This window comes from Leopardus geoffroyi, chromosome A3 (genome assembly GCF_018350155.1).
Source record: "Leopardus geoffroyi isolate Oge1 chromosome A3, O.geoffroyi_Oge1_pat1.0, whole genome shotgun sequence".
Taxonomy (NCBI): Eukaryota; Metazoa; Chordata; class Mammalia; order Carnivora; family Felidae; genus Leopardus; species Leopardus geoffroyi.
This window is the reverse complement of record NC_059336.1, coordinates 115,437,694-115,450,081: the sequence shown is the minus strand read 5'-3', so window position 1 is coordinate 115,450,081 and position 12,388 is coordinate 115,437,694. Positions and strand designations below refer to the sequence as shown.

Here is a 12,388-nt window from a genome sequence, read left to right as displayed (position 1 = left end):
GTGGTCCCAACCAGGGAGGAGAATCCAAATCATCTGAGGAGCCTGGACCCCACCTGGACCTCCCAAAGCAGGATCTCCACAGCTGGAATCTGAGCCCCTAAATAGACATGATTTGTCCGGATGAGAGAACATATCCCTGGGTAAGAACCACGGATCTGCTCCTGTTCCCCTACTTGACACGTTGGGAAATGAAGCAGCAGAGCAGTTGTGTGTATGTGATTTTTTAATTAAAAAAATTTTTTTAAGCTTGCTTATTTTGAAAGCGAGTGAGCGAGCAGGGGAGGGGCAGAGAGAGAGGGAGAGAGAGACTGTCAAGCCGACTCCACACTACCAGCACCCAGACCGAACCAGGGCTCAAACTCACGAACCGTGAGATCATCACCTGAGCTGAAACCAAGAGTTGGATGCTTAACCGACTGAGCCACCCAGGTGCCCCTGTGTGTCTTTCATGGTCACACAGGCTGTTGGTGGCAGCCCAGGATAGGAGCATGAGTCTCTCATGGACCTGTTCTCTTTGCCCAAAGACCCTGCAAGACCCTGCAAGAACCCAAAGTTCTGCTCTGCCCAAAGACCCTGCAGCCTCCGCCCCGCCGCGTGTCCCCTCTGAATGAAGAACTTAGCTTAGCCCAGAGCTTACATAAGTAGAAACAAATAGATGCACAGAGAAAACATCTAAGGTTCCTTTATTTGTTTTGAAAACAACCTCCATTCTTCATCTCTCAATTTAGTCCTGGTCCAGTGACAAAAAAAGGCTTTTCTCTCTGGCTTCCTTTGTAAGAAAGGGAACAACATAAACACTTCCCATTACATCTTGGTCGCCAGATTCCAGCGAGGTGAAGACTGGGCCAGGACTGGAACTCAGCAGCACGGAGAGCACGTGAAATCTGTCTCTGAGCCCCACGTGGCTTACAATCCTTTCCTCCATCCTCCCTGAGACACCTGCTCCTGTCCAGGGGCTCTTCTCTACCTCCCCATGCAGGGCATCTACTACAGTAGTTGGGAGCTGCCGGTGGCCTGATTTCTGGTCTGCTTCTCATCTGGCAAACGTCACCCACGGCCCCGCTGGCTCAGGCACGGGGTCCTCAAGAGCTCACCAGGTCCCAGTGCTGGCTCATAAGTGACGACTCACATGGGTTGACAACGATTTCCCTGCCATTCTCGGAGCCATCACCAAACATGTCCGTGTCTAGGCAGAGGTGGGATGCTATGTGCTCGATGCGGGAACCAGTCTTGGTCCACTGCTGAGAAGACGGAGAGGAGAGAGAGTGAACCGGGATTCTCTGGCTAAGGCCCCAGGTCCTATCGACAACATCAGCAGCTCCAGAACAATCAGCCGTGTTTACACCGCACGGCTGGGGTCACCCAGAGACTTGACTTCATGGTCTCACGGAGGAATAAGACTGCAACTAATTGCTTTGCCAGGTACTGTTGGTTTTTCTGGTTTTGTTTGTTTGTTTGTTTGTTTTTTCCCCTCCAGATAAAAAAGTAAAAGCAAAATCAATATGTTTGCTAGGAAAACTCATTAGAAGGCAGTAACTTTCTAAGCCACAGGCCAGAAAACATGAAGCACGTTAGTCAGAGGAGCACCCAGAGAGATGATGTGCCCTCAATGTCTGCACGGCAGGAAGATGTGGGAGTGAGCTGGGGGATGGGGTGCAGGAGGGCAGAGAGGCTTCTGGGCAGCACCTGATGTCACGAACCTGTGCTCCTCCAAAGCGCTCCAGCACATGAAGGGCCCAGGCAGAGAGGGGAGCTCATGCCTCTGCTCCCCAGAACTCCTCTTACCCAACAAGTGGGGGGGATGGACACGTTTCGGGGAACCACCACTGAGCAGGCACCATGGACCACTTCAGTTCATCGCTCTAAACAGCTGCCCCATGGGGGGAGTATCATCAACTAACTTCACAGAGGAAGAAACCAAAGCTCAGAGAGGTCCAGTAACCTGCTGTGGGTCACACAGCCAATGAGTCATACAAGGGCATTGGAATCTCTGTCTCTCTAATGCCAGTACCCAGTTGGCAGGAAACTGTGTGGGGTTAACAACTTGGGGTCAGCTGGGCACATGGCACATTCAGAGTGCTACGAATCTTGGTGGACATCCTGCCAGAGCACAAGGCTTCTGAAGGCAAAGTTAAAGCACTGCTCATCCCTGTGGCCCTGAAGGCTTTGCCCCAGTGCTCTCCGGCTCCGGGGTGCCAGGTGGGCATCAGAGCTACGCAGGAGGGTACAAGATGCACGTGCACACTGTGGTCTGCCGAAGTCCACAGGCATTCAGGGGCAATCCGACCACCTCTCCTAACCAGGAGGGTCTCTTTCCGATCAACCCCTCCTCTTCTACAGTTTCTCTCTTGTCTTGCACATGAGCCTCTGACCTTACTCAGGCAGTCCGGAAGCTGCAGGTGGCCATGCCCCTGTGTACCCACTGAGCACTTACCTGTCTGTCATCTCCATTCTTGCAGAGGACAAGAACCACCGGGGCTCCAGGGAAGATGGTGACGACGGACAGGCACAGCTCCTCCTGGAGGATCTGCTGGGTGTATGTGAAGGCCCATATCTGGAGGAGAAGAGGCCAGAAGGTTCACATCAGGATCCTCGGAAGCCTGGTGGGGCACTCCCGGGACTGTGTGTGATAATTAGCGAAGCCTGGTGGTATAAAGCACTGGGGGTCCCAGCAGGAACAGATGGTCAACAAAGTCACCTCGAACAATGGGACGCAACAGCCACAGGCTCGCAGGTCACAGCCCCACTGAACTCTCTATCCCCACACCTGTGAAGGGGACTGGCCTGGGCATGCAGGCCACCTCTGGGAGGCACGGAACAACTCTGGGCTTGAGGTGGCGAAACCTGAACAGCACCGCAGCCCAGCTGTGTGGTCAGCAGTTTCTCTGTCAGATCCAGGTCTGTTCCCCACACTTGACACCGTGAGCAGACCTGGCAGGGAGGCCAAATTGGTGCCCTGAAAGCCTGAGTGTTCTGATAAGAGGCCCACGGCAGGACAAAGGGAACAGGGAGTGTGCCGTGGGAGGGAGCGGAAGGGCAGAGGGAGTCAGGAGACAGAACATCATCACAGCAGGGGTGTGAACTCCAGCACTCCAGGAGGAGATGGCTTAGTGCAGAGCTCCTACAGGGAGGGGAGCTGAAAAGGCGAAAGGACAAGGAGGGTGGGGAGAGGAAAGGGGCATTCTGGGAGAGTCCTTGCAAGGAACATGCCTCACTTATTCCATGCAATGCCAGAGATCAGAGAGCAGCTAAGTGCTGAAGAAGCCCAAGCCACTCCTGTTTCTTAGGTCAGGGAGATGAAAACGTGAAACTCCACAAGGTCCTTCCCAGGCTGCCAGGTGGGGGCCCAGCTGCCCTTTGCCCTCATCACGGAGCAAGGGTGACCGGTGAGTTGGATGCTTTGAGGGGAGCTGCTGAGAGAACCCATCAAGGACTGAACTCCTTCCCCGCTGCACTCCTGCAGTTGGCCCTCAGCCTCTGGACCAGGCCACTTGGCAGCCACTTCTCCTTGGCCCGAGAATGGAGAAAGGGTCCCTTAGCTGGCTGGCCTCCTGTTCTAGGTCCATATGCCCCATAAGCTGACCCGGTGCTCATCTGTTCCTTGTTCTGCACCTCCCCCAGCTGATGGCAGCCACTCCCCAGCCTTGGCGCCTCTCCTGACTTCTGCTAGCTAGCGACATCCTCAGCGTCTTTCCTGTGTTCTCCTCTTCGCTCCCAAGCTTGGGTCCTTCTGCTGCCCCATCAGACACTTGGATGCAGACCACTGCCTCTCCTGATCTGGAACCTTCCCTCTCCCTGATACCTGGATGGGGCCACCGGTTCAGTGGGAGCCACCGTCCTCTATGGTTGGGTTCTATGTGTGGATTCCCTTTTCATTAAAACAATTTTTTTTTTAATGTTTACTTATTTTTGTGTGAGAGAGAGACAGAGTGTGAGCAGTGGAGGGGCAGACACAGAATCCGAAGCAGGCGCCAGACTCTGAGCTGTCAGCACACAGCCAGGTGTGGGGCTCAAACCCACCAACTGTGAGATCATGGCCTGAGCCCAAGTCGGATGCTTAACCGACCGAGCCACCCAGGCGTCCCTCCTGCGTCCCTTTTCAAATTGCTGGTGTTGGGAGAAGATCTAGACCAGGGGAGTGTATGGAAATACAGATGAAAATAGACTGGCTGTGAATTGAGACTTCTTGGAGCCTGGGCAAGGGTCTAGGGGATCCTTTATACTCTTCCATCTATTTCTAGACCTTTATATATATTTAATTTTTTAAATAATAAATGTTACGGAATGTACTCCTTGGAACACATCAATAAATTCTCCACCAGCCTTGAACATCACCATACTACACACGCCATGTGCTTCCCTCCAGGGTAAACTGAGAGGGAAAGACGTCTGTATGCACAGAGGTGAAACAATAACCATGATGACATTGTTACCGATGACTAGCATTTGCTGAACACTTACTGTGTGCGAGACACTGTTCCGGGGGCTTTCCACAGATTAATTTAGTCTTCATAGGAATCCTACTAGATAAGTATTATTATTATTATCCTCATCTTACAGACGACGAAAGGCTCACAGAGGTTATCCAAAGTCACGAACTGGTCAGCGGTCCCGGACCATCTCCAGCTTGTTTATTGTCGCTGTTGCTGCCACAGTCACGGCTCCTTCCAGCGCCCTTCTATTCAAGTTTAATCACAGGCAGTGTCTGTCCCTGAGATCCCTCACAAATATAGAAAACTGTAGATCAGCTCCACCCTGACAGCACAGAGCTGGTCACTTCCCACTGGAAACAAGGGTCACACCCCATGTTGGGGACTGGGGAGGGGGGATCGGACCAGACAGTAGGCGCCTCCCTGACATTGATGAGAACTGGGGAAGTGCATGAATGGAGGCCCACGTTCTCCAGACTCCATGCCAGGGCAGGGGGGTGGGGTACACACAATGCGGCCTACCAGCCGGTGCCTGTTCCCCTTTTCTTCCCACCCCGGCTCTGTCCCCTGCTGTGAACTCCTGCACCTGCATATGCGTCTCTGCTGGTCACCCCCTTGGACCTAGGTAGCGTGCTAGGGACACAGGGTACCCCCAGGAGATCCATGCAGGTCCTCAGTTCAGGCTTCGGCCATTTCGGTGGGGGATTCTGGGGCTCCAGACATCTGCAGTGTGATCTAGAAAGCGGAAGCAGATCTTGGGTGTGTGTCCAGAGAATTCTGTACGAGGAGGGGAGGGTGGGGAGAGAAAAGCCCGAAGCCCAGGCCCAGGCCCAAGGGCAGGAATGCCAGGGAACCACTGCCCAGGCCCACCATACAACTGGCCTCAGCTTTAGATTTCTGCCATTGTCGGGAAATGAGGCTAAACACACAGTCAGTGATGTGGGAAGAAGATAAGGTCCATCCCCCTGACCCATTACCCACCCACACAGCTTGCTGTAAACCATGAATTAGCATTTTAAAAATAAATCCTGTAATTATCTCGATTACCACAATACACTGACTTTGTCTTTGTGTGTGTGTGTGTGTTAAGAGCATTAACTAATTAAACATAAAAACTTGACATATACCACAATTTCTGAAAGCTTATCTTGGCATTTCTTCTTTTCTAGTATCCCGGGGGCTTCTAAACCTGGAAGTGCTAGGGAAGGCTTGAGGGTGGGAGGGGGGTGGTGTTTTTTTTCACATCGGAGACACCGCATCCACTAATGCCTTTCGGGAAGGAAGGCATATGGTGACCCCCACGGGGGCCGGGGCTGGGCTCAGAAGAGATCACCTCAAGACCCCCAAGGGGAGAACGCACATGCACAGACAGGGTATGGAAGCCTTTACACCGAGTGGACTTTCCATTAGCTGGTGTTTACCGGCACTGAAATAATTCAGCCTCATGATTTCTCGGAGGAGCCACATCTGCGAGGGAGGAGGGAGGGAAGCAGAACACGGGAGCAGGTGGGGCAGGAAGCGAGGAGAGGTTTTCCGATTCCCGTTCTGCAACCTGTCAGCCTTCCAGAATGGCCGGTGATGAATGGGTTTATTAAATGAACCTCGGAGTCAGAAACGGATTCAGGAAGGTAGCCGTGGTGGCTCAGGCTGGCCTGGCCTAGATCGGTGTGCGCTGAGCCGTCTCCTGACAGCTCCATTTGGGGATCTGGCCCAGTCATAGACACCACCCCCCGTCCCTGCACCCCGGTGCACACAGACATGGCCACACCTACAGAAGGTAACTCAGAGGTGGTGTGGGCAGCCTCGCCTCCTCAAGGATAGGCCACTGAGGGACTGAAGAGAGGGGGGTCCACTCCTGGCCCTCCAGCCCCTTTGCTCCTGCCCTGGAAGAGGGGAACTGATGATGGGGAGGGGTGGTCGAGGTTGGACCTTAAGGACTCTGCGCTTAGCGAGTCTCTGGAAGTCAGCCCCTGCATGAGGAGAAGCGAGCAGCCTGGCAGGTGGGAGCAGCAGACTTCTCTCTGGGTGATGCCCATCCGGCCGCAGCTGTCAGGGCTGGGACCACACGGACTGCAACACCCAGCCCGGATTTCATGTCTTGTGTTGGACGGAACAGCAGAGGAAAGGGGCTCTTAAGAGGACATGTCTGGGGGCGCCTGGGAGGCTCAGTCCAGTTAAGCATCTGACTCTTGATTTCGGCCCAGGCCATGACCTCACTGTTGTGAGATCGAGTCCCGCATCAGGTTCTGTGTTGAGCATACAGCCTGTTTAGGATTCTCTCTCTCTCCCTCCCTCTGCCCCTGTCTCCGACTCGTGCTCTCTCTCTTTCTCAAAATAAATAGACATTTAAAAAGAAGAAGAAAACATGTCTTGAGGAGCCAAGGTCCAAAAGGGGCAGGCATGAGACGGGTCGGGGTCCAGGCCCAGGGCTGACCTTGGAATGGTCTTGCCTCCCAGGAGGCAAGAAGGAACCAGCCTGGGGCAGCAGCTCTCGACTAGAGTGATCTCACCCCTATCTGTCTGCCCAGGGGACATATGGCAGTGTCTGGAGGCATTCTTTGAGCACTAGAACTAATTGGAGGGTGTCACTGGCACCTAGCAGGTGGGGCCAGGGATGCTGGCAAAACCCACAGCGCACATGACGGTCCCCACAACAAAGAATTATCCAGTACTAATGCAAACAGTGCTGAAGTTGAGACACCCCAGCCTATTCTGAAGGGCTTGGTCCCTGGGGACAGCAGGCCCGGCATTACTCGTGTATGACCTGAGAGTACTGGTCAACCTCTCTAAGCCTCGCTTACCCCATCTGTGAAATGGGGGGATAAGAGGACACGGTTCACGGGGTCGTGTGATGACCAACCCAGATGATGCCCGTGGAACACGCAGCCGGCGCCTGGCCCTGACGCGGTCTCCGTGAACAGTACTTTTGTGGCACGTGGGAGGAGCGATGGTTGGGTGAGAAGAGAAACATTCACACGTGGAGAGAAGGCAGGGGCTGTGTTGTCATCAACGCAGAAGCCTGCGTCAGTTACTGATGGTGGTGAGCTCCCCGTTCAAAAACTCTTCAGCGTGGGGAACAGTAAACAACGGAGAAGAGACCCCACGTGCCAAGCAGCATTGCTGGTTCTGTTGTGGTTAGATGGGCAAATAGTTCATTTATAAGGACTCTGGCTCCAGGTGCTTCACATTCATAGTCTATTGATGCTTACAGTGGCCCTGGGAGGCAGGAACGGTTTTATGGAGGGGGACAGAGGTCCGTGGTTACTCTGGGCAATGCCAGGTGCAGACCGCAGGGTCGACTTTAAATGTGGGGCCTCTTTGGTGAGACTGGATCTGAGCCAAGAGCATCCAGAACCACCAGCTGGCCTTGAGTAGGCCACTCTGAAGGCCGCACACACACGCCCTGAAGGCTTTTTCAGACAAGGTGTCTGGAATGAATGCATGGGCTCAAGTGACACTTCAGTTCAGCCAACCTCTCGATGCACCTAGGTCCCTGAAGGATCACCCAAATGTACTGACCGGCCGTGTTGGGGACACCTTCTTCAGCTGCACAGACACAGACCTCAGCCTCTCTCTGGTGACCTGGGAGGCTCAGAGTTACAGTCCCTGCCTTTGATTAGGACCTTCACCAGACTCACTGTTAGGGTGTTTTCTTTATTCCCAGTCCATCCTGTCCCTTCGTCCTGAGTTGTAAGAACACACTTTATATACATGTGACTAAAAACCCACAGCCAGCGCATCTGTTGTTGGGTCATGCTGTTGGGCCCGAGAGTGACTGCTGGCTCCTTGCTTGTTACTCCTGCGAACGTGGGCGACATACTGAACTCTGCAGCTCTGTCCCCTCTGTGGGGAATGAAGATAATGTGGGTCCCTGCCGTGGAGGGTCACTGTAGGGAACAGATGGGTTTCCATGTGTATGTGCTCAGAACGGGGCTGACCACACAGCAAGCGCTTCATCTGTGGACTATGGTAACGGAGGAAGCCAACAGGAAAAGAGATGGGCCCAGAGAGCTTCCTTTAGAAAAGTGCCTTTGCTTCGCCTCCCAGGAGAGATGCCGGAAAGGCAGCCACGATGGGGCCGATCCCAAGGGTGTGTTCCCGAAGCGTGGGGAGGAATGGTGGGATCAGACAGGGAAGATGACATACTGGCCACCGTCCCGTGGGCAGACTCACTTTGGGTGCCAAGGGGAGTGCAGGTGCGGGGGCAAGAGTTTCACCTTCTCTCACCCACCCGGGTGTCCAGCTGTCTACACGTGTCCTTCATAAGCCAGTAGCCCAAACTGCCAGGAACACAGGCAGACGGACACACTGAAGAGTTTTTAGGTTTGTTTCCCTTTTGAAAAATTGGGATAGTAAACGAGATTGGTGCATCTGTCTTCCTTCTATCTTTCACACAAATATTTTTCTAGAGAATCCAATAAAGTTAAGGGGGAAACTCGTTAACTTGGAGGGTTCTTGGGCTTCGTACGTCTGCAGACTGATGATGTATTTCTCGTGTACTTCACCCAAGGCATCAGCTTGCTGACATCTTCAATACACTCTCAGATTAAACATTTTGTTCCCAAGGTTGACGAGCTGGCCAAGAAAGAGAGGTGAGGCAGGGTGGACAGATGGGCTGGGGGTGGGGCAGGGGCATGAGCCAGTGTCAGAGGCAGAGGACAACCTTGGTCTGGTTGTCTCCTTTCAACAATGGGGACACCCATGTGCCTGGGAACCCACCCCTGGAGAGTGTGTGGCCAGCTGGAAGCAGAACTCCAAGCTCTTGTTACCACCCTCTGCTGTTCTTTTACTCCAGGAGTCTGGACCCTGGAATCATCTACCGCATGGCCTGAGCTTGGTTTCAGGACCTGTAGAGATCTCACCCCAGGTCTCTCCTCCCAAGGGTAGACTGAAGCCAGACTACACACAGCCAGGCCCAAAGGGAACCACTTAGAGGGGAGCGACCAAATGTGAATTTGCCAGCAGGGAGTTCATAGTGGGGGACAGAGCCAGGGCAGGCAGAAAAGGGGAATAGGCACAGGCTGGTAGCCTGTGCTAAGTGTACCCCACCCCCCTGCCCTGGCATGGAGTCTAGGGAACGTGGGCCTCCATTCATGCACTTTGCCAGTTCCCATCAATGTTGGGGAGGTGCCGACTGTCTGGTCCCCCCCCCCCCCCAGTCCCCGACATGGGGTGTGACCCTTGTTTCCAGTGGGAAGTGACCAGCTCTGTGCTGTCAGAGTGGAGCTGATCTACAGTTTTCTATATTTGTGAGGGATATCAGGGACAGACATCTCGCACGAATGAACTTGAATAAAAGGGTTCCAGAACCATCTATGACTCCAACAGCAGCAGCAATAGCAGAGCTATGGCATGGTGGCTAGATTTTCCAAATCCCGCCATCACCACTTCCTAGCCTATGACTTTGGATAATCTCTCCAGGCCTGGTTTCATCTGCAAAATTAGGATAATAGTGATACCTCCTTAACAGGGCTCTTGTATCCCTTCCTTGCTACAGCTTCTCACAGGCAGCGAAGGCGGCAGCTGCAGAGAGGGCTGAATTGAGTCATGAGAAAGGGCCTGCGGGGCACATGGGACCCCCCTCTGGACAGGCCAAGAGGCAGCACAAGAAGAGAAATAAAATGTAGGAGGGGAGAAGAGGCGAAGCAGGGTCAGAGGAGACAAGCTCGGGATGTCATAGCACATTAGCAGAAAGGGCTGGTGGGCAGAAAGGCAGGACTATGTCTCCTACGTAGGAAGGATGGAAACATACTGAAAGGAAGAGACAGGTAACCCAAGTCAGTCCTGCAAGCGTGTAGCTCCACATGTGTGCACGCATACACACAAACCTGGGGATTATTGTAGCTGAATTAGTTATGCGGATTTCTATCAGTCCAAAGTGGGTTTACACCTTCACAACACTTGGACGTGCAGCCCAGTCCTGCTGTTGGCTGTGGGCCCCCTCTCAAAGGGGGCTGTGTCTGATGCAACCTGGCCCCACTCTGCATCCAGCATGCAGCCTGACACCTGGCACACTGTGGGCACTCAGTGTTGTCCGTGGAAGCAGACTGAATGTCTATCTTAGAGTCTTCTTCCATTTTCCTGAATTCACACTGCTGCTACACAAACTGTTCTCTCCAAAGTGGGGAGGAGTGATAGCTTGGCACTCTCTTCTAGAAAGAGTTCTTGGCTCACTCCAAGCCTGTTACTATGATCGCTCTTAGTTTCCCACAGATCACTGCTTTTCCTCCCCTTCTTGTGCCAATGGAAGGTCAGCTGGAATAGGTACTATTACCCTCCAGTGAAATCTTTCACTGGGGCTGGGCTAGTGAGGAACCCCTCCCCGAGACCACAGAGATCCTGTGGCTCCCCTCCTCCCATGACCTTATGGAGCCGAAGACATAAAAAGCCACTGCTTTGCTGAAGACAGATCAAGCCAACTCCTGTCCCTGGAAAAGGCGGATGGCAACATTCAGGCTGTTGGGAACCCCGCGGACAGGGCCTGCACACAGAGTCAGAAGAGAGGCAGGTGCCTCACCTATTTGCAACAGTTTACAAAACAGTCACTTAAGCAAATGGTGTCATTCCCAGCCAGGCTGCCATACCTAAGGCAAAACCAATACCCCTGCTTCCTTTCCCCTTTCCTGTCTAACTCAGGCAGCCCCTCCCATGTCCTGCTGGAGCAGAGAAACGGGTCTTGGAAAAGTCATTGCAAGCTGGAGGCCGGTGGTGAGATGCCTCAAACATAGGCATAGACTTTTGTGGCAGACGGTGTGGGGAGCCACTGAAGGCTGTATTGAGATGGGGAACAGAGGTGTGATGGTGATGCGTCTGCTGGGGGATGAGGGGCAGAGACCGGAGACTGTGGCCGAAACCAAACACAATGGTTCCCAACCCAGGTGGTTTTATGCCCCAGGGGGGTTTGGTGTAGCTTGGAGAAAGTTCGATTGTCACGACTGGTGTGCGGGACATCTGGTGGGCAGAGGCTGCTGCTAGGCAGGCTGCAGAGCACAGGACAGCCCCCACTGGAAAGAACCATCCAGCCCCAAACGTCAACGGTGCTGAGGCTGAGGAAGGCTGAAGGAATGAATGCAGGATGAAGAAGAAGAGCTAGGTATTCGAGGAGAGACAGGAAGGGATCTGTGGGAATGGGGACGTGGGGAAAAGAGGAGCCAGGACAGATGGACAGGACTGGAGCCTGGAAGAGGGTAGTCACACAGAGAAGGTGTGGGACGGGGGTGTGGCCGTGGTGCCCAGCAGCCGCTCGTAGCCAGCTGTTGACTGGAATCACGGACACTGTGTCATCCAGCCACAGCCCAGGCCTTCACACATGCTTCCTGGGCTGCCCCTTCTCCCTGTCCTGACACGGCCTATTCCTACTCCTCTCTCAGGATGCAGCGCATTTTCAAGTCCTCTGGGAAGACGTCCCTGATCCTTATGCATATGGCAGATACCACCCTTGGTGACTGAGCTCCATCCAGGACAGGGTTTACAACAGAAGGGCTGCTTACTTGCCGCTTCCTGCATTAGATCCCTTGGGGGGGGGGCGTGGCCATAGAGACCAGCAACCTAGTCACTCCTCACCTTGAGAAGAGCAGTTTGCTGGGTGAATAAATGAGTGAAATGCCCAGAGGGATGAAAACTAGAATTTGTGAATCAATGAAACAGGATGTCAAAGCTGGAAGCTTGCATAGAATCTCTAAGAAACCATTTACAGAACAAAGGACAGTGACCTGAGAACCTGGGTGAATACTCACATTAGCGTATGAAAGCGGAGGGTAGGAGCCGGCAAAGGAAAGAGGGAGAAAGAATCTGGATGGTGCAGCTCTGTGGGAGCCAGGAGGAAGCTATGTGGCTAAAGCTGGATGTGCTTTACTGTATCCACCTGACCCAGCCCACATTTACTGCCAGCAGGTAGGACACCAGTGACGTACATACTCGTTAAATCCTGCTAATTTAATGGCAATTTCCTATAGGCA

At 53.5% G+C, this 12,388-nt stretch overlaps 1 protein-coding gene across 5 annotated transcripts in view; it reads right to left on the bottom strand.

Annotated features, from left to right (window-relative positions):
• Positions 1-666: 666 nt before the first annotated feature.
• The window catches only part of GALNT14 (polypeptide N-acetylgalactosaminyltransferase 14), a 208,995-nt gene continuing 197,273 nt past the window's right edge, over positions 667-12,388 (bottom strand). The window contains exons 14-15 of one of the 5 annotated variants that reach the window (XM_045447249.1): positions 2,435-2,554; positions 667-1,241 (exon numbers count right to left, since the gene is read on the bottom strand). In XM_045447249.1, coding sequence (XP_045303205.1) covers positions 1,083-1,241; positions 2,435-2,554 — 279 coding nt within the window. In that variant the 3' untranslated portion in view covers positions 667-1,082. Of the gene's footprint in view, positions 1,242-2,434; positions 2,555-5,013; positions 5,166-8,743; positions 9,046-12,388 lie in introns of those variants that run through there. The other 4 variants (XM_045447250.1, XM_045447254.1, XM_045447252.1 and 1 more) reach the window with 4 other exon arrangements.